Below are 21697 nucleotides of genomic sequence, written 5' to 3' on the forward strand. Positions count from 1 at the left end.
CTTGAATCTACTAAGGGTCTTTGTTGCCTGCCTGCCTGCCTGCCTGCCTGCCAGCATTCTCTCCAGGTTGAGACATACGAACGAAGCTCACCTAACTGTAACCGCCTTGGTAAATATAAGGAACAAACAACACGTAATTACTTCTTCCCCTCATATAAGTTCATTCACTACACACATTACTGTTTATTCCGTAAACAAGGTTATAAAAATGTGATCACCTTGTATAAGCCGTACCGCTACAATTGAGGATTAGCTGTAAGATTCTTAGATTTTGTTCTAGTTTTTCAGCCCTTTTTTTATTAAAAAAATCTTTATTGACAAAAAGCAGAAATTAAGAAAGTCAGGATCATAAAGAAAACATGGAACCAGATCCAAATATTACAACAACAATGCCAGAAAATAAGCACAGAAAAAAACATTTAGAAATAAATACCCGAAATAAATAAACGAAAAGGAAATATAAAAACAGGAATATATACATAAATGGAAATAAAGACTTATTCACCACAAATGGGGTTAGATGTCAGTAGAAGCACAGTTCTCTCAGCTTTGGGCTTTCAGAAAGAACAAATAGTCTTTCTATATGTTTAACTTATTTTACAATTTGGCTAATAAAAAGACAAGGTTAATAATGTGTGCCTGTTGTCATGTCTGTCACATTTGTGAAATCCGAGCAAATCATGTTTAAAAGTAAAGGAGAAATGAGAAGAAAAGCAGGTTTCCACTGCACTGACTGACCAGAGTTTTTGTGCCTATCGGCAGAACCAAAATAGGTGGAGGGCTGTTTCTGGGGAACTTCACAAAGTGAGCACCTGGTCTCGATGTCTTTTTTAAGTGCTTGGACAAAGCACTTACTTGGGTCAGTTTTTCGGCTCTCTGTGCGTAAGCGTACTGCACTCTTACTGCACTCTTACTGCACTCTTACTGCACTGCCAAATCGAGAGCGACACACCGCTTCCGGAATTGCGTTGCGAGGAAGGAGGTTGTTCCCAGCTGCGCGCGGGAGCTCTTCCGGGGAGGACGACATTCACTGTTGCACAGCGGAAACGCGCGTCAGAAGCCCGTCCGCTCGCGATGGCGACCTCGGCGATGGCGACCTCGGCGATGGAGCCTCTGAGGCAGATTTTCCTCCAGTACTTGATGCCCGAGGAGTGTTTCGACCGCTTCTTCCTGCACCTGGACTTCCTGCACGGTGAGCTTTTATCGTCTGGACAAATAGGATTTTAAATAATTCACCGTTTCACAGTCACAGACTTCCTCTTCACCCTCTCAAACTGCCTCGTACTCTCTGTGACTGTGTCTCTGTGTGAAGAAACTCTTTCCTTGGTTTTTCAGCTGAGCTCCTCGTTGATTTGCTCATGTATACCACAGGGTAATTTTTACTGCATTTGTTCGTGGTAAGGACCTCAAGCCAGGCGGAGGTGGAATTTGAACCTGGGTCTTAGCAGCAGCTCTAAACACTGCGCCCCCTGCTGCCTCCTCAGGGACTCTGAGCCGCTCCTATTGTGTCATTTCCTTATTGACTTCGTGCAAAGGAGGTCGTTGTTTTTGCTAAGTGTCTGAGCCTCCCCGCCCCACAGTGCCGTGTCTGAAGATCGTCCTGAGCAAAGTGCTGGGCTTCGGGATCATACTGGGCTCCATCATGGGTGAGGAACAGTTCCTCTCTCTGCGTGTGTGTGTGTGTGTGTGTGTGTGTGTCTGTCTGTGTCTGTCTCCTCTCTGTGTATGTGCTCCTCAATGCTCCCTCTGCTCTCCCCCAACAGTGAAACTGCCCCAAGTGTTTAAACTCATCGGGGCAAAGAGCGCAGAAGGTCTGAGCTTCGGCGCCATCCTGCTCGAGCTGTTTGCCATAACCGGCACCATGGCGTACAGCATTGCAAACAGTTTCCCGTTCAGGTAGGGGCGTCTCCTCCTTCTCACACACTGCTCACACGCCACGTTAGCACCACCCAGGGGTGTTGAGGGTGGACAGCACGTGAGTTTCCCTGCAGGCATTCAAGTATTCTGTCCTGTCCTGTCCATGGCTTCCCACTGTAGCAAACAGCACAAATATGGCAGTGTTTTCACCCCCAGCTGAGCAAGCCTTCTTGTGTGTGTGTGTGTGTTTTCACACCCTGCAGTGCCTGGGGGGAGGCTCTCTTTCTAATGCTGCAGACTCTCGCCATTGGCTTCCTTATCCAGCACTACAGAGGAAACACTTTAGCAGGTACGGGCTCCGCCCCTCTTGCAAGCTCACGGTTGTTTTTGTGCGCTGGTGCTCCGGGGCGCGACATGGTGTGACGAAAAGCTGTGTGTTCCCGCTTTCTCCCGCAGGGCTGCTCTTTCTCGTCGTCTATTTCTGCACCGTCTCTCTGCTGCTGTCCCCAGTCACGCCGCTGCTAGTCGTCACCACAATGCAGGCCTCCAACATGCCGGCCATCATCGTAAGCCGGGTACGTGACGGCGTGAGCCCGTAATAGAAATGAGGTGTGCGGTTAAGGCAGGAAATGGGGCCCCACGGGCTGGACGCCGAATGTACCATGAGGACTGTATCTCTTTCAGGGAGTGGGTTCCCTTTGCTTGAGGTGGAACTGTGGTCTCCTCAGCCCAAGTCTGTTCAGAAGTAGTTTTGTCTGTAACTCTAAAGTTGCCTTGGCTGCCAAGTAACAATCAGCGAGAGGTTAATAATACAGACACCTCTGTTTACTCACTGGTTTCAGTCCATAGAAATCTCAGATAAGGAAACTATGCATTTTATTATGATACAGTACGTTTTCAATAATAGTTTGAATTGAAAAGATTCACACTTATCTTAAAATTAGCACGAGTTTAAATTGACAATTTCTTGGAACAAATTCCTGTGCAGTACCTATTCAATTCACCCCATAAACATTCTTCTTCATGTTACTGATCAGCAACACACAGGAACAGCAGATATGAGCTGTTAACACTGTGGAAGTCAGTTGAACTCAGCAGGTCCCGCACTTCTATTCTGTTTGGCTGCTCTTTACTGCCATCTATTGGCTCGGAGGACAAATACAGGTTCTACACACTTTGGAAAACAGGTGTGAGTAAAGTGGAAAATGTGCGTGCCTCCGATTCAAAATCGGAAACCCAGGAGCCGCAGCTGATGGAAATGTCTCTTGTGAAAGAATGGCTGCCACACAGTGTGTGTCTCGCTGTCCTTTCGTCCTGCTTTGGTTGCAGCTCCTCCAGGCAGGAATGAACTACCGCAACGGCCACACGGGGCAGCTCTCAGCCGTCTCTGTCTTCCTGCTCTTCGCCGGATCTCTCGCCCGTATCTTCACCTCTCTACAGGTAAGCAGTGTTCAGGTTCGGGGAGGCAGGTCCCACACAATGTCCTGACATGTGTGTCCTCTCACATGGTTTCCTCTTCCTGTTTCCTGCTCTTTGCTAGGAGACAGGAGACTCGCTCATGGCCCTGACGTACGTCATTTCCTCCTGCTGCAACAGCCTCATCGCTGCTCAGGTGCTCTACTACTGGAACTGCAGTCCTGCCCTCAGGAAGAAGAGAGAGTAGGAGGACTTGGTGGAGAGAGTGGTGCGCCCATGCACACACACAAACACACACAAACGCACATGTGCGCGTGCATTGTCATTCCTCTCAACTCGAGAGATGGGACCAAAGCGCAGCTGCAGCCCTGGGTCCAGCGTCCACTGGAGGGTGGTGTGCACGAGCCTGTCCTCTGCGCTGCTTTCTGTGTGTGTGTGTGTGTGTGTGTATCACAGGAGCATTAACACACAGGACCGTCATGGTGTGTAGCCACATTCCTCTGTGCCCACTACAAGTGTACTACATCTTTACCTCAGCTATCATAGTATTGCTGGTATTCCTTTACCACTGTTCTTCAGCACAGCAGGAGGTTGACAAGGAGTTCTGTACATGTTGTTTTGGGACACGTGTGTGTGTGTGTGTGTGTGTGTGTGTGTGTGTGTGTGTGTGTGTGTGTGCGCGCGCACATGCTTTTTCTTCATACGGCTGACATGAATTTATTTCCAGAATGTTTAATTATGGTTGAGGAAAGATTCTTTTTAATTTGTATATTTTTAATTTGTCTCTGTATTCACTGTGAGCCAGTAGAGGAAATGGACCAGTACGGAGTCCGGTCTCAGTAAAGGTCCAACAACCTCAGTGAACAGAGGCTCTGAAATTATCGTCATATTTTTTCTCATGGAAAAGGATGTTTTCAGTGCCCATCAGTTCCCCTGTGTGACACAAGTTCATTGTGTGGAACTGCTGTGCATCATGTGATCCTCTGTGCTGCTGAGATTCCCTCCCTGTTGCTTCCAGAGGAATAAAAGCCTTTTTCCTTCAGATCTCAGGGTGTCAGTTGTTTGGGCTGCTGAAGAGCGAGGGGTCTGGTCTCGGTCAACAACAGATTTTACTATTGGTGTCCCTCACTTTATTACCTGGGTCATTCCTTTGGAAATATCAGATCTAGTACCTGTGATAAACATATATTGTCAGACTTTAACTTTGATCTACATTAAAATTGTCTAATTGAAAATGATTGAAAACAGCAGCTCCACAAACTGTTTGGTGCTGCTGTTTGTTGACCGATTTGTCCTGTAAACATGTGCAGCATTTCTTGTCTCGTTACTGGTCACAGACACTCAGGAACACCAGACAGGAACTGTAAACACTGTGGAAGTGGATTGAATGAAGGTGGTCCCACGCCCTTGTTTTTGTGCTCTTTACTGCCCCTTGTGGGCTCTGAGGGTAAAAGGCAGGTCACATTCGCTCAGCGAACAAGAGCTTGTAAAACTGAACTGGAAGTTGTTTGTACCTCTGAAGATACATCAGTCGGGCATGCTGTGGATTCATTTCCATCCATGCTGTGATTTGCCCTGGTTCCACTAGGCTGCACCAGAGATCCACCAGTGGGATTCCTCTGCAAACTGCACTGTACACAATGATTCACTTTGACCTGAGGTGACCTCTCTTCGCCAGGAGCACGGGGGTATAGCAGCAGCACCCGAACCCAACCTTTTCGCACATTATTAACAGCGCTGGTGCTTTTCTCCAAAGCAACGTAGAATTTACCCATTCATACACCACGGTAAGTTTTACTTTGATGGAGGGCACTACAGCAGGAGAGGGGTTTGAACCCCGGAACTTACGAGTATGCAGCAGCAGATCTAACCACTGCACCACCCACTGCTCTGTTTTGTGAGGAATCGCCATGTTTTCGTGGACTCTTTCCAGTTTTCTCCTTTTTCCCCAAGTTCCCTCACCTCTTTACAGTGAAACTTCTTCAATCTCTCGCTTCCTCGGTGAGGGGTTCAAGGGAAGGAGTCAGGGGGAAGCGAGAGATTGAAGAAGTTTTGAACCAAACTGGATGTCGGATATGGCCGCAGGAGCGAGTGTCCCTTGTCCTTCCGGTCCCCTTGAGCGCCACCTCCTGGACAACTGGAACAGTGCAAAAGGAAACGGTGACATGGAGAGTAGAAGGGGTAGGGGTCCGGTCCGCACAGGAGTCGTGCGAAGGAGATGATAATGAAAGTGAATCAAACACGGGTGAATGAAGGTGATGAAAAGCAGGAGGCCAGTAGCTGCGAGGTGCCCGTCAGCTTCCTGTGGGGTCGCGACCCAACCTGTTTGTTGTTGGGCCGCTGAGGCGCAGCCAGTCGCATATTTTTGATTCCTTTAATGTGTGGTCCAGCTCTTATCTACCTCGCTATCAATGCATCAGAGCAGCGTGTCCAAAACACCTCCGCGCTGTGCTGCCGTGATGGTATCGTGGCCCTTTGGTGCGCCGCGGCGGTACTGCGCAGTACGACGCCCCACCTGGCCTACGGAGGCGTCGCGCCCGAGCGCAGAGCTCCTGCAGGGGCCTCTTCTGCAGCCCGGACTGTGAGGGTTCAGCCTGAACGTCCCTAAGGGGCACCTGTGTCCGTTTGTGTGCCACCGCGATGCTCAGCAGGGGGGTCCCTCGCCAGGATCGACGGCACACATCAAACCCAACTAGAGCCGAAGGTGCGCGTGGGGCAACGGCATTGGGGGGTGTCTTTAGGTCAGACCTGACAGTTTACTTGTATGTGTTTGAGTGAAATGTATTTCTTTTTTATATCTCTTTTTGTCATCCTTGAAACTATAAGCGTTGAGTCGCAGCACTGACCGCCGGTGTCACGCAGGGGGGTCCAGCCGCCTTGTCGCCATCAGTGGTTTATTCGGAGTGCTCTCTGTGTTTATCATGTCTTTACTTATTTCTGGGGTTTCTTATACAGCATAACTGTATTTATTAGTCAGGTGTGAAAAGAAGTGGTCAATCTAATTATGGGGTGAGAAGTAGTTTGAATTCAGTGAAATTCTAGTAAGGGGCAACAGTTAGAGAAAGAGTTGTAGTTGCAATCATAGCAGCTAAAGGTGGTGCCAGCACTTAGTTACTTTTTCGCACCATGACTACAGTTCGTTGTCTTCCATAGTGGGGTCACTTTCTCAGGCTCCATTCACACACAACAAATGTGAAACAGGGAGAACAGGAAATGGGGTCAATATTTTTCACAGAACAGAATTTCTAGTTGAAGCTCCGCTTTAGGAGAACGACGACAAAACGCCTCTGCCTTTCGAAAAGGTTCATGTTTATACCGAATCATTCATGCTGCTTCAAGTTGCCGATGAAACAGTTCAAGTCAAGGAAAAAAAAAATCACAGCGTCTACCCCCGCCCCCGTGGAGCGCTGCCCAGTTCTTGCGTGACAGGAACAGAGGAACACACCTCTGTACACACAGTGTGCCGTCAGCACCTGTCAAACACGCGTCAGATGCAGCGTTCAGTGACTTTGCACCGGAGCGTGATGCGTCTCGCACCCAGCCACCCACACGCACACCAGGCCCTGTGAGTCGGGGGGCACCATAGGAGCGGTCCCGTCACTTTTCAGAAATGCAGGTACGCCCACGTGTCACCATGGTGACCTTTGATGTCGCTCTTTGTTCGTGCACCTCGCTCATGCGGCAGAACTTCTAGAAACGCAGTCCAGCCTACTGCGTAGGACAGCGATGGCGAAAAGTGTGGCGCCAAACGAGTGCCAAATCGGGACTGAGCTCGCTTGTTTACTGCACTCACCCCAGCAACCACAGCCACCTCCTATGAAGTCAAGTTTCCCCATTGTGAAGGTGGAGCTTTTCCAGAATTGCACTATTTTAGTGATTGTCAGCAGTAAATTCAGCTTGGCCACCTCGCAAGTGCAAGAAGAGCCAGCAGGTGGCGTATCGGTTAGAGGCAGAGCCTCGCACACCAAGGTTGCAGGTTTGAATCCCTGCCCCAGTACACTTACCCTGCAGTATAACAGGAGAAAGGTGTCAGCTACCCAAGGAAGCACATAAGGATGGAAGAGTGCAGTGGGATATTGGTTTCCATCCTGCTGGACAGGTCACTGCGGGGCGGCTCTCACAGGAACTGCTGTGGGTTCGAGGTGCACAAGGGCTGCAGAAGCGTGCTCATTGTTTGCCTTGGAGTCCCAGTTTCCCAGGCGATGGGCTCCCAGTCTCTAAGGGGGATGGTGCATTTATAGCGGGCCATTCCTCTCCAAACTGCCGTGGCGCTACGGCTCCCATCCCCTCCCCTTGGCCTCCGATTAGCCACTGTGGCCTCCCCCATTTCCATGAGAATAGCAGCAAGCACTGAAAGGGTTAAGACCGCGCTGCTCCAGAAGGGAGGCGAAGCCCCCGAATGCAACGCTAATTTTCTGCCCGGCAGGAGACCAAGAGGAGGAGAACAAAGCGCCACGGGGGGCGGCTGGGAGGGGGGGGCTCAGCGCTTTGGGGCTTTACTGCATGCACCTGCGAGCTCAAAAGCGGAGGACAATGAGCCTCCGAAACGGCCAATTACCGTTGGCCGAGCCACCCGCCCCGGGTGCGAAGGAGGGAGGGAGGAGGGCGAGGAAGAAAGGAGGGCTGGAGAAAGACCGAAGTGTGTTTGCAGCAGAGAGAGAAGAAAACAACGATGGGTCCCAAAGAAAACTCCTCCCCCCATACACGCAAACACACTCCAGGGTTGCTGTCAGGGGTCGAGTTTGCAGGTTTCATGACACACAGGTGTACAGCAGCCTAGATTCACACCCACACATGAAGTACCCGGGTGCCACAGACATACCATCCCATCTTGCTCACTCGTGTGAGTGAGTGTGTGTTCGTTCCTGGGAAAGACCAGGAATACCGCAGCCCCCCCCCCCGCCCGCCCGCCCGCCACCACCACTTGAGCACTTCCAATCCAGGAACCTGCTCCACATTCCCAGCTCAAAACCGCACTTGAAGAAATCAGCACCGCAGCACAGGGTGTAAAACACTTCACACTTTATTACTCACTCTGTCCTCATCACCCTTTACAAGTTTCTGTACCACAAAAGCACCCTTAGTGTAAGGGCTGCCAAACTATACACGTGACACTATGTACAGGACCATGAACACACACTACAGTGGAAAGACTTTACAGCACATGTGCACTCGCACACTCAGATTGCAGAGTAAACAGTGTAAACAGGGCACTCCCAGTATCACTAAGGCCGACTTCCCTCACCTACTGGAGCCCCGCAGCCCCTCTGGACTAGTTAAGGATCTGGGTTTGACAGTGTTTCTGTTGGCAGGGCACCAGCTCGGGGGTGTCAGCACACTGCTGGACAGCGAGGACATGCAACCAGAGCTCCTCAGAAAGGACACTTGGAGCAGGACACATGGACACGCCTTGGCCGTGTCCCAAAGTAACACGCATGGCGTCAACGACACCATCGCGGGAGGGGCTCGGTGGGTGCAGGTGCAAGCAGGGTCTATCCAATGTGCGGTAGGATTTTCAGTAGTAAAATAAATAAATTAAAAACTATTGGTAAAAGAGCACAGGCCCCAAGGCCCTGTTCATTTGTTGAATTAAAACTACAAATATCAGAATCCCATGTGACCCAACGGAGGATCCTGATTGGCCACTTCAAACATGGTTACTAAGGGTTGCCCTGTAGGCATCTCAGGAAGGGGGGGGGTTTCTACTCATGAAACAAGACCCAGAGCCCCAGCTCACAAACCCGGGTTCGATCCATGACGTCACACCAACCAAAGTGGCGAGAGGCACTAAGACAGGCCGCCTAGCAGTACAACTACACATGAGCGCAGCGCACACACAGCGACACGAGTTGGGGGGGGGGGGGGGGTCCTCGCACCCAGAGCCTCAGATGTGCGTGAGCGGGACGGTTCCACCGAGGTAGTGCTGCTGCACGGCCGGGTAGGAGCGCTGCGCCGCGGGGTCCGCCGCCTCGCCTCCGGGGATGTACATGCTGATCATGTCACGCAGGTCACCCTGCAGAGCACCGCGGTGGTGAGCGGGCGGCCCGGGCGGCGAGTGCGACGAGTGCGGCACGGTCTCCGGCTTCACCACGGGCATCACGGGGCTCGGCTGCTGGGCGCCACTGCTGTAGGACATGGGGCTGCGGGAGGCAGGGGGGACATGTGAGAATCCACACACACGGGTCAGGACAACTCCAAACATCTCAGACCTACACTTCATTTAAAAAAAAAAAAAAAAAAAAAAAAAAAAAAAAAAAAAAAAAAAAAAAAAAAAAACCCATCCATAGCAGCAATCTTTACTACATTATGACAGTAACTGCATCAATTTACAGTGTTAAACATGCTGTCAAGTAAAAGTGCATTGTCTAAAGTTTCTGCAGCTTTATACATTAACATTAAACTAGGTGAAATGGGGGGGGTTTTAGTCAATTTGCCTTTGGCTTCAGCACTGGCTGTGGGGATACCCTGAAACGGCACATCTTCACCCTTCATGTTCCACCTGTGGCAGCTTTACAATATGTGCCCAACGGGTCACGACACACAACACACTGCGTTGCTCTCACCCACCTCCTCCAGGTGACCAAACGCTCGACACACCACAGCACACACATGGAGGATTCAGTGAACCGCAGCTTCACTGAAATTTAACTGCGACAAGGGAGCAGGAAGGACACTTGTCACACCGGCCCCCCACCCCAGAACAGGTCAGCCATCCAGCTGTACAGGTGAGCGAGGCCCCGCCCACCATGCTGATGGGCACTGGCAGCCCGAGCACCGAAGCGGGAACAATTATTCCTAATGACATGTTAGCAAACGACTCCCAGGACCAGGGGAGTCAGGCCCCCGCTGACCTGTGACCCCCCCACCAAAAACACATGCAAGCCCTTACGTTCAGTGCAGGCAATTATTCAAGTACTCCGGTAAAACGATCGGCACAGAAGAACTGAACCATATTGACTCAGGCACATTTCACCAGTAAAGACTTGTGGGCTCAGCTGATGAGAAGATTTTGGGGGGGGGGGGGGCCACAACATCTGCTATCTGAACAAGTGAACAAAGCAAGGAGAACAAGGCACATTCATTGAGCAAAGAAACAGTATCGGAATGTGGTCAGAAATAAAAGGTGTCTTGGAGAGTGGATCCCACGAAGGTAGCGCAGCAGAGCCACACACGGGTCACGGGTTCGAATGCCACCTTGGCCTGCGGGGTGGTGATCAAGGTACTTACCCTTACCTGATAATAACAACCATGCTCTTTAACAAAAGGAAATCTGCATTTAAATCACTTGGAGAAATGTGACACATAAAGAATAACATGATTAAACGAAAATGACGATATTCATTAAATATTGTATATCATTTTAACTGGGGGGTTAAAAAAACCCAAACTTGGTGGCCCCGTTTTAATTCCAGTGTTTGTGTGGAGTTTTAAAGACCTTTTAAACTTAAGTTTTACTCGGAATTACAGCCTGGTCGCTGTGGAGTTTAGCATCTGCTAAATAAATATTATAGAAGTTCCTGTGTGTGACCGGTAGCGATACACACCGGGGGGGGGAGAGAGAGAGGGAGAGCGAGAGAGAGAGACACACACACACACACACACACACCTGTAGGAGTTGGCGCTGTTCATGTACGACTGCGCGGTGGCCATCGCAGGGGGGTACTGCAGGGCCGACAGGTCGTAGCGGTGCAGCTGCTGCGAGTAGCCGAGAGCGTCGCTCTGCATGGCCGCGTACCCCCCCGCGGGGCCCCAGCCGTAGCCCTCCATCCTGGGGCTGCCGGCCGGTCCCTGCCCTGCGGCGGCGGCTGCTGCAGCCGCGGCGGCCGCCAACAGGTTCCCGGCGGCGGCCAGCGGGTACTTGGCCCCCGGCGCGGCCCCGGATCCCTCCTTCTTGAGCAGCGGCGGCTTGCTCTTCTTGCGCGGCTTGTACTTGTAGTCGGGGTACTCCTTCATGTGCAGGGCGCGCAGGCGCTTCGCCTCGTCGATGAAGGGCCGCTTCTCGGCGTCCGTGAGCAGCTTCCACTCGGCGCCGAGCCGCTTGCTGATCTCCGAGTTGTGCATCTTGGGGTTCTCCTGCGCCATCTTGCGCCGCTGCCCGCGCGACCACACCATGAACGCGTTCATGGGCCGCTTCACCTTGTCCAGGGGGTCGCCGGCGGGCGGGCACGCGCCCTTGGCCCCGGCCCCGCTCCCCGAGTGGGGCCCCACGGGGGACAGGGCCTGCTGGGGCTGCTGGGGTTGATGGGACTGGTGGGGCGGAGGAAGAGGAGGAGGAAGAGGTGCCCCCGCCGCCACCTTCAGCTCGCCGTGGTCCATCAAGCTGTACATAACTGGGGCGCGTGTCGCTCTCGCTCAGCCCTCGATGTCAGTCGCGCGAGGAGGTCGAGACCCGCGAGCTTCGGCCTTCGCGCCCTTTCGCCTCGCTCGAGAACTTTCCTCAGAGCTCGAGCGCACCTCGGCCAGGAGTCGCTCCCTCCGCGCGCGCGCCTGGGCTTCCTTATTCTCCCGCCTTCGTTACAGCGGGCATCGCGCGCTCCTCAAGCGGACAAGGTGAGCGCGAGGACCATGCCGATAAAGTCCCGCTCGACAGCGCCGCAACTTCGCAATAAAAGTTGTGGCCCCGCGCCTCGTGCGAGTTTTTAGTGACGGCGCCTTGGCGCGCGCAGCCAATCGGGTGCCTCGCGCGCGCTCATTTGCATCACTGAAGGAGGACTGGACTGAACCGGGGTGGAGTGGGGTGGAAAAGTGGGGATTCGACCGCCACGCACATAAAACACACACACACACTCTTTCAAAAAAAAAAAAAAAAAAAAAAAAAAAAAAAAACAACATTCGACTTTAACATATAAAAATAAATAATAGAAACACGGCGTGGCCGGGCAGCGCGCACGTGCAGCAGGTGCGGGCGGGGGGGGGTCGAAAGAGGCATGGGATGGGATGAGGGATGGCCCGAGGGTCCGTACTCGCGTGCCGTGGTTCGGTAAACTTCGCCACAGTGACGCAACACGTGAAAGCCAGAAAGTCACGTGACAGCAGCGCTTCTTCCCTCGTGATCGACTGTCGGGGGCAGCAGGTGCCGCAGTGCTTAGCGTTGTAACCTTCCGCCGGAACGCTCTGGGTTCGAATCCCCCTCATGTTCTAGTGCCCCGAATCAAGGTGCTCAGTGTGAACTGACACTGTAGAATACACGGGTAAATCAGTGTGAGTAGCTGTGGAGCACCGTGGGTTAAAGGAGCTGCTGTGGTGAGTGTGGAAACGCTGTGTTCACTTAAAGCCCTTTACCTGCACCTATTTCTGGGGGGCAGCATAACGAGAATCACAGTACTATAGTAACAGGGCTAAAAGAGAGCTCTGTTACATGTCTGACTGGTGCTGTTGCTCCTGGATGCTGTAAATCATGCAAACTTTGGTGTCTCTGAACAGTTACCACGCTACGAGGCCACCCGTCAGGGAGACGATGCGGAGCGGTGCCCGAGGGTCCGTGTCAGTGACGCTGAGAGCTGGGGTTAGGGTGCGAGAGGGTAAGTACTTTGATCAAGGGCAGCACAGCAGGAGAGGGGATTCGAACCCAGGAACCTTTGAGTGTGAGGCAGCAGCTCTAACCACTGCGCCCCCTGCTGCTCAGCGTGAGCGTTTTGTGGCTGAAATTTGTTCCCATTTCTTCTGCTGCCTCTGCTTCCTCGACACCGTATCCCATCGGTACCGTAGTAAATTACACTGTCATTTCAGACACACACACACCCTGTGAGAGACAGTGCATTTGTGGAGAGAAAATGTTAAGCTTGCTGTAGTGTTGACAGTGCACCGTGTGTGTGTGCGTGTGTGTGTGTGTGTGTGTGTGTGTGTGTGCGTGTCTGTGTCTCGTTCTCAGGTGCATGTCCATGGCCCTGTGTGTGTGTGCGCCGCAGGTGTGGGTCTGTGTGTCTTTCTGTGCGTGACTGACAGTTACGCCCTGATGCCAATCAAACTCGGAATTGTGGGCCTCCACTCTGCCGTTGCCGTTTCCTAGGTAACGTCTTCTGGAATCTCCTCCACCCCCCCCAACCCCCACCCCCACCCCCACCCCCAAACCCTCTTCTTTCTATTCATCCCACCCCATCCATTTTTCCCCCTTTTCAACAAAAACAACCACGCAGCTCGAAATCCCCCCCAACGCGCACACACACACACACACACACACGCACACACATACACAGCACTTCTTTTGTCTATATAAATTCTCCGTGTTTTCAAGTCCTTGAAGTTGTAAAAGCAAACAAGTTGAAACACGGGTTTCGCTCCTACAAAGTGTCTCGGTTTGTCGAGGACAGAGAGCTGCACGTCCCTGCCGCTGCACCGCGGTAATGTTTACCCTTTTTACCCTGCTGCCGCCCAGGGAAGGAGCCCCACGAATTCAAGACGATTCCTTCAGGTGTTTATTTTCACCTTTGAACATTTTCTCTTTACACAGCTATCCTTCGCTGTGCGTTTGTTTCGGGACCCAGTCGAACCCGTGGCGCTGGACATAGGAGAAGGAGCGATGGGCCCACACACACACACACACACACACACCGTGCTTTGGCCGTTTGCAGTTCTTTAGACACTTCGCCTTATCTTTTTTGGGCGTTCATGTACCGCCCTGCCGGGGTCTTCACTGGGGAGGCCTGCACCCCCCCAGAGTCCTCCACCCAACATCCACGCAAGCGACAGGCCATTACAACGAGCTCATTATATGCAGAATCTTTACAAATATGAAATACTATGTCATCACGGCAGTTCACACACACTCTACCCATGACTGTCAAATCGAACCCGGAACACGCAGGAAGGTCAGGTCACAGTTATTGTTCAGAGGATAATGAAGCGGGGATGGGGGGGGGCAGATGAACAGCGTGGACACCGAGAGCTGAGTCTGCGGCGCGGGACGCGTGTGTCTCGCAGGAACACGATGCACGTAAACAATCGTGTTTCCGCAGTTACACGCGTTACGCAGGGATCATACTTTCCACCAAGGGCAACCGCAAACACACACACACACACACACGGGGTCGTGATGTGTGAAGAGTGTAAAGCAGGGCGGGACCCTCAAGCTCACTTTGTTACGTAACAACGTGCCGGTTTGTGCCTTCCCGGGCGTGTGTTACAGGCGTGTGTGTGTGACGCTGCGAAGGCCCCGGAGCGCGGGGCTCGTGGACACCAACACGGCCAGCATGGAAACAGAGGGACGGAATTACGGACGGGGCGGCGGCAATGATCGATGGGGGAGAAGAAAGGGAAAATAAGGCGAGGGGAAGGTGGAACACAAGGGAGGGGGGCAAAGGGAAGAGCTGGAGAAGAATGTTGTGGGTTGTGGGGTGGGGGGTTGTGGGGGGGGTGACAGCAGCCATCAATGGGCCCCTTTTCTCCCTCTCGCCGCTCTCTTCTCATGTAAATGGTGCCTTCAGTCCCCCAGCCATCCGTCAGCAGGCAGAAAGCCCTTGGCAGGCTCTTTACGAGCCTCCCGCTCCCATAATCCCTCCGGGCACAATCAGGCGCCCCGCAGGGGGGCCACGGAGCCGGTGTCGGGGGTTCGGCCCGCAGCGAAAGTGGCGCGAGGGCCACCTACGCCGAACGGCAGCCATGAAACATCACATTTCATACAGCGCCGACTGAATGGTTACCGGCGGGGCGGGGCGGGGCGGGGCGGAGCGGGGGGGACAGAACTGGACCCAAGTCAGGCCCAAGAAGGAGGGGGAACCATGGAGGTCTCTGTCTTTTAAATAGTTTGTGTGTGTGTGTGTGTGTGTGTGAGACAGACAGAGAGAACGCAAAGGACTGAAGTACTTTTTTACATAATTTTAGTTAGAATAGCAGTTTCACCGGCAGTGCTGGACACGCAGCTGTCAGAGCACACGCTGGTTGCCTGTGCATGTGTGTGTAAGAGAGGCCTCTTGAAGTGGAGCACACAACTGGTCTGATGGCCCCTTTTATTGTGAGCTCAACACATTTGCGCAGACGGCGCCCCCTGCTGCTCCGCTCACCCTCAGCTTTTTTATTGGAGCACTTACTGTCCCTTTAAGGGAGTCCTGCTCTCTCACTTCGCGGGCGACGCTGCTTTCAAAGCGCGCGCACACACACACATTTTCAGAACCGCTTGTCCCATACGCATAATCATAAAGGCAAAGCACGTCCTGTCTTCAGTCAAAATGTGTTATTATAAAGGGTCCTGCAGCTACACGGGTTCCCACACAGGAAACCCTGCGCTTCTCCTCTGGAACTTTCTTTGACCCGTCCTGTCCGTGTGCGTGTGTAAATCACACACGCTGCCTGATTCGACACTTGGAATAAATACGTACAGAACATGCAGTCAAGATGCCGTAAGAAACATCTTACACTATTGTGTTCTAACAGTTAATATCCTTCCGATCCTTCAGGGACACTTGCTGGTCCCCCTGCCAGCTGAGGACGTGTGTCGGCGGACGGTGGCGACTACCGAACACCTGCACGAGTTCACAAGAGTGCGTTTGCGGCGTTCCCGTCTACAACATTGCGCACAACGGTAGAAACGCATCACACGCAACCCTCAATCCGCTGCAGTACTTCCCGTCTCGGCTCCGCACGGCCCACGTCCTGCGCGTGGACGCTTGAGCTGTGGATTTTGTCACATCGATACACATTTGGACTTTCCGAGTCTGTTGCTCCACGAGCCCCCGAGAGGAGCAGAAGAATGGGACTTGTTTCTGTCTATCGTGGGATGCTGACATGGATATTAAAGATTCTAGTTTTAGTACTAGGAGTGTTAACCGAGCAACTGCAAATTTCAAAGGTCAGGTGGCCCCTCTGTGCAGCATTAATCTGAACCCATGGATTTAGCTGATGCTCTTCTCCTGACCATCTTACAATGATTTACCCATTTTTACAGCAGGGTAGCTTTCACTGCATCCATCCAGGTTAAGCACCTTGAATAAGGGCATCACCCCAGGGCGGGATTCAGAGCCGGCTCCTTTGAGTAAAAAGCAGCAACTGTAGTCTGGGCACTACTTTGAAACTAATCCTGAGCTACTGCTCTTTGCACTGCGTGTACTATCACTTTAAGGAAGTCCTGCACTCTCGCTTTGTAGCCGGGAGTCACCCGCTAGTTCGTACACCACAAACCGCAAACCTGATGTGGCAGGGTTGAAAGAAACATTTACTGAACCTGATGTTATGAAACTAGGAAATTTCATACAACACTATATTGCATAAGTCAAAAGATGTCAGCAAAACAGCCAAATACAACACCATACAAAGAAAAAAAAAAAAAAAAAAAAAAAAACTTTATTTAAAGGCCTTTAAAATAAATACTATACAGAATCCAATGTAAAAAAGTTTAATACATTGCTTCTGTCTCAAAAAGGTTAAAATGTAACAACATTTCATTTCAGTTCAAAAAAACCCCCTCCCCCCCAGGCAAAGAGACAGGCAAACTTTTTAAACTCAGAAGTCATAATCATCTAATAAACACTCAATCATTAGCCATTTGGTCCTCACATAAGACCACCTCCAACGTTATTTGTTGAGGTAGGATACAGAAGTTATACCCCATTTACTGTCTTTTACTGCACAATGGAGCATCTGAGAATATAAGTGTGTGAAACCCATCACTTGACTAGAATTTCTAAACTATGAAACAAGATGTCATTTGAACACTCAAATTGATAAGAACACCCCTTCTCACAGTGACGTAATTTGCGTCTTGGCCACTAAAATACTAACATGCTACCAGGGTAAAGTGTAATGTGAGATAAAAGGGCTATGGTCTCATCATAAGAATACAGGGGAATGTATTTATATTTATATATATATAAACACAAAATATCAAGTGACCTTCCCTCTCAGCATTCAGCTGGTAATTCCATCCATCCATTACAGTGTAGATGCCAAGTGGGAGTCACCAAAGTGGGGCTCTGCTGGGTTCGAGGGGAGGGCTGCTACAAGCAGCTGAGATGGAATGGGAACATGGGGCAGGTCCAGGTGCTCTTCACCTGTATGAACATTATTTCATGGGAATTCAGGGTGTCAACAGGCGTTCGCTCTCCAGCTCTAGATCAGGTCAGCTACGTTCATGGGCATCTCCTCAATGGTGGTGTTGTAGAAGGTCTCGATGTCCCGCAGCGTGCGCTTGTCATCTTCCGTGACCATGTTGATGGCCACACCTTTCCTGCCGAAACGACCCCCTCGGCCAATCCTAGGAAGTACAGGCAGAAGTTGGAGTCAAGCCATGGAGACAGAGTTGTGTACAAATCACGGGGCTCAATGTGGAACGTGGCAGATCACGAGGAGGGCCAAACACGCATACCTGTGTATGTAGTTTTCCCGATTGGTGGGCAGGTCGTAGTTGATGACCAGCGACACCTGCTGCACATCAATACCTCTGGCCTGGAGGGGTGAGAGTAAAAGGTCATTTCTGAATTTAAATTAAATAAAATCCCAGTGACACCCAGGAGAACAAATATGGGCGGGGCGGGCGGGTAGAGGGAATGTCACCTGCCTTATAGTTGTGAAAGGGAACCAGAACCCAGTCACAGTGGAAATCAGGTTGGACTCTATACCAAAGATCTACGTTCCTCCCACAGCACATGGTGCAGCCAGGTGGAGAGGGAGCTTTGGACACAAATACGACAGTTAACACGCCAGTGGACTTACGAGAAGGTCAGTGGTGATGAGGACTCTACTGGAGCCGGAGCGGAACTCCCTCATGATGAGGTCCCTCTCCTTCTGGTCCATGTCTCCATGCTGCAAGACAGAGGAAGCCAAATGAGCTGAGCACAACAGGTGAACACACACACACACACACACACACACACACACAGGTGTAGCAGTCCTGTGTCCACAGCATGAACCAGCCACTTCCTCACTGCACAGAGAGGACTGGGATGAACATGGACATCTTTCCTCTTCCCTTGCTTGACATAAGACTCAGTGCCACTGGACAACACTGCTTTGCCCAGTAAACAGGGGGGGGGGGGGGGGGGGGGGGGGGGAGGGAGTTGGGGTGGTGGTCACACAGGTTGTAAGAGGAGTTTCTTACCAGGGCGGAAACCGTGAAATCCCTGGCGTGCATCTTCTCTGTGAGCCAGTCTACCTTCCGGCGTGTGTTGATGAAAATGACGGCTTGAGTGATGGTCAGGGTCTCGTACAGGTCACACAGGGTGTCCAGTTTCCACTCCTGATAGACACCAGGAAGTGGCATCAGCATGGGCCAGTCAGCCACACACAGAGCCTAAAAAAAGCCACTCAGACACACCCTTGACACAAGAGCGACTAGTCAGCATTATACTCTGCAGGGGAGGTGTTTTCAGCCTCTAAGAACTCTGATCACAGCCCCAGAGCCATACAGTCTGAGGTCCACCTGCTAACAGAACATCAGCAAGCTGCCAAGAGCTGCAGGGGATTCTGGGATCAGTTGACACGCATGGGGATCATCACTAAACAACACAGCCCTGCAGCTGTACGGCAACACCGGGTGCTCGCATGCATGCCCGTGCACACATACATATACACATGCGCGCAAAGGCACCTCCTTCTCCACGTTGATGTAGAACTGCCGGATACCCTCGAGGGTCAGCTCCTCCTTCTTGACCAGGATGCGAATAGGCTCACGCATGAATTTCTTGGTAACCTCAAGCACATCCTGAGGCATTGTGGCAGACAGGAGAACCACCTGCAGAGGAAGGCAGACAAAGCTGAAGCAGGAGCCAGAGAAACCCCAAAATGGACCAGTCAGCCTAAACAAGTGTGTTCTGTGTCCACAGCATGAACCAGCCGCTTCCTCACTGCACAGAGAGGACTGGGATGAACATGGACATCTTTCCTTTTCCCCTGCTTGATATAAGACTCAGCGCCACAGGAGGACACCGCTTTGCCCAGTAAGCGGGGGGTTGGTGCGTGTGTTGCTATTCAGATGCCACACCCGAGCTGCAGCAGCCATCCCTCCTTACCTGTGTCTCAGAGCCCAGCTTCTGGAAGATCTCGTAGATCTGGTCCTTGAACCCTCGACTCAACATCTCGTCGGCCTCATCCAGCACAAACATCTTGATGTACCGGGCAGCTGAATGGAAACAAGGGAAAATTAGTGAAATTGTACCGCTGACTGCCGTAAGCACTGCCAGAATACGGCGAGAAAAGCAGATGGTGACACTCACAGAGGAACTTGCGGCTGAGCATGTCGAAGACTCGGCCCGGGGTTCCCACTACAATGTGGGGGGCCTCGGCCTGCAGCTTCTGCACCTCGTTCCGCACGTTGGTGCCCCCAATGCAGGCGTGGCAGGTGGCACCCATGTAGTCACCAAGAGCCAGTATCACCTTCTGGATCTGCGAGACAAAGACCACTAGTTAATCTCCAGGCAAACACAGGTCACGAACTCCAAGGCTTCCTAATATCCAGTCAAGAACATTTCAAAAGGAAAAATGAATCATGTATCAAGGGATACCTGCTGCGCCAGCTCTCTGGTAGGGGCCAGGACCAGGGCCTGGGTGCCCCTGAGTTCTGTGTCGATCTGCTGCAGGATCGAGATGGCGAAGGTGGCGGTTTTCCCCGTGCCCGACTGGGCCTGTGCAATGACATCGTAACCTGAAAGGAAACGCGGGAGTGAGCGGCCGTTCGGCGCGCAGGCAGGCCGGGCGCTCGGGAGGCAGACACGTACCCTTGATACAAGGGAGGATGGCTCGCTGCTGAATGGCAGAGGGCTTCTCGAACCCATACGCATAGATCCCCCGCAGCAGGGCCTCGCGGAGGTTCATGTCATCAAAGCTGTCCACAATCTCATTCCAGTTGCTCTGTCAGTGTCAACAGGCCATTGGATGTCAGTTAAGCAATGGGGTAACGCATCTCACACGCACACAGCTTCTCCATGCGAAGCTCTCAAGCAGAGTTGTCTTGAGCATCATCAGAACGATCATTCTGTCGCGTCTCACCTCAATGACACCGTCCGGTTCCATGCCCTCGGGGCCATTGTCTCTGGATCTGAAAGTCAAGTGGGCAGAGAAGGAACGCGCTCAAATTCAAAGCTCACAGGGGGCGAAGCGCCTACCGCGCGTGAACCACCGGATGGGGTACTTGAGACTTTTAAAGACAGGGGTGGGGAGGAAGCTTTTAAAACAAACCAAAAAAAAAGACCCGAGAAAGACATGTTTTGTGCTCCGACCATCCAAAATGGCGGACTCCGGAAGTGAAGAGAGGACGTCAGGTCCGCTCACGCAAGTCACGTGACCCAACCGGCCGCACGCACTTACGTCACGTGCTCCGGGCGGCAGCACGCGCGACGCAGCCCAAATGCCCGGCTCTAGCCTTTAATGTCGATTTAAATCGAACGTTATACGTTCGATTTCGTTCGCGATCAGCTCTGGCTTACTGTTATGTTTCCTCGCTTTTTGTGCGCATTGATTGAGTGCAGCCAAGTTCTTACTGGTGCCGAGCACATGGCTGTACGAAGACGGCGATTAAAAGCTTGGCTGACCCGCTAATCGCTCGAAATGTTGAAAATATGATACAAGTCAAAGTGTATTTTGAAAGCAGTGCGAGGCGAGGGCTCTTCTATCGTCCTCTGCGGCCGGATGGCCGCACCACCATGTGGTCGGATCTCCTACTGGCCGGAGGTCCAGAGCCTCGACCGAGTGCAGAAGCGAAGCCGTGATGACGTTATATTTAAAAAATAAGTTCTGAATTCTGTATCAATACGTTATCGGCGGCCGTGTATTCTTTCTGATGGAAACACTGGGAGCTGCTGCTGCTGGTACCGACGGTACTGCGCGTCGGACCATGCCATGGCATGATGATGAGATTTTACTGAACGTTCCGAGTCGTGGGTGTCGCCTTTATGGCGAAAAAGAGTGGAGCCGGGGCCCCCGCAGCGGAAAACAGTCCAAAACTTCAGTTTCTGAAAACTTATTTAGCGTTTCAGAATCCACTTAGACAAATTATTATGTTCACGTCCATTGTTAAGCGCGGCCTTTCTATCATGTCTGATCCGGGCACAGAAAATAAAGTACGTTTACAATACACACATAAATTATAAAATATGGAAACATCATGAGTCGTTTCCGACACAATGATAATGATCAATGTCAAAAGCCGGTTTCAGCGAAAGCCAATAAAAACGTGTAGAGGCAGTGGAAAACATTATATCGTCACTGATACAGACAGAGCTAATCGGGCGCAGTTACATTTTATAATCCCTCATTCGAATACATTTTAAATGCTCATTAAACTGATAAAAGCGTGCTTACCGATCCTCATATTCGGCCGACATTATCACAAAGAGAGAGCCGATCTGGAAAACGTGTAATATCCTTCAACGAGAGCGGCGACGGTCGGTTCGGATTGGACAAAATTCTTGTCAATCAAAGGGAGCGGCCAACAGGAAAGGCTGTTGGCCACGTCCTTCTATTCTATCCGCCACTCGTGCTGCTTTCTATCAGGAGGCAG

The 21697-nt window shown here is 51.7% G+C and overlaps 3 protein-coding genes, 1 long non-coding RNA gene and 1 other non-coding gene across 5 annotated transcripts; 2 read left to right on the forward strand and 3 right to left on the reverse strand.

Moving 5' to 3' along the window:
• Positions 1-1074: 1074 nt before the first annotated feature.
• mpdu1b (mannose-P-dolichol utilization defect 1b) lies at positions 1075-4303 on the forward strand. The gene is made up of 7 exons (XM_018733447.2): positions 1075-1192; positions 1581-1646; positions 1764-1896; positions 2121-2206; positions 2314-2432; positions 3187-3297; positions 3398-4303. The coding sequence occupies exons 1-7, from the start codon at positions 1075-1077 to the stop codon at positions 3518-3520; spliced, it is 756 nt and encodes a 251-aa protein (XP_018588963.2). The 3' UTR covers positions 3521-4303.
• A 3980-nt stretch (positions 4304-8283) lies between these two features.
• Positions 8284-11940, reverse strand: sox19b (SRY-box transcription factor 19b). The gene is made up of 2 exons (XM_029257126.1): positions 10880-11940; positions 8284-9413 (listed from the first exon to the last, which is right to left on the reverse strand). The coding sequence occupies exons 1-2, from the start codon at positions 11599-11601 to the stop codon at positions 9158-9160; spliced, it is 978 nt and encodes a 325-aa protein (XP_029112959.1). The 5' UTR covers positions 11602-11940; the 3' UTR covers positions 8284-9157.
• Positions 11941-12340: 400 nt separating this feature from the next.
• LOC108923029 (uncharacterized) lies at positions 12341-16521 on the forward strand. Its single transcript, XR_001965178.1, has 3 exons — positions 12341-12516; positions 12697-12794; positions 15666-16521. It is a non-coding gene; the product is annotated as an uncharacterized LOC108923029 (long non-coding RNA).
• Positions 16522-16614: 93 nt separating this feature from the next.
• eif4a1a (eukaryotic translation initiation factor 4A1A) lies at positions 16615-21550 on the reverse strand. The gene is made up of 11 exons (XM_018733187.2): positions 21499-21550; positions 20188-20236; positions 19917-20049; positions 19704-19843; positions 19416-19584; positions 19212-19321; positions 18791-18934; positions 18302-18439; positions 17917-18006; positions 17570-17649; positions 16615-17458 (listed from the first exon to the last, which is right to left on the reverse strand). Exons 1-11 carry the CDS (start codon positions 21519-21521, stop codon positions 17314-17316), a joined length of 1221 nt encoding a protein of 406 aa, XP_018588703.1. The 5' UTR covers positions 21522-21550; the 3' UTR covers positions 16615-17313.
• Positions 18565-18704, reverse strand: LOC114912168 (small nucleolar RNA SNORD10). Its single transcript, XR_003798123.1, has one exon. It is a non-coding gene; the product is annotated as a small nucleolar RNA SNORD10 (small nucleolar RNA).
• Positions 21551-21697: the final 147 nt, after the last annotated feature.

The sequence above is a fragment of the Scleropages formosus genome, chromosome 13 (assembly GCF_900964775.1).
Source record: "Scleropages formosus chromosome 13, fSclFor1.1, whole genome shotgun sequence".
NCBI classification, from domain to species: domain Eukaryota; kingdom Metazoa; phylum Chordata; class Actinopteri; order Osteoglossiformes; family Osteoglossidae; genus Scleropages; species Scleropages formosus.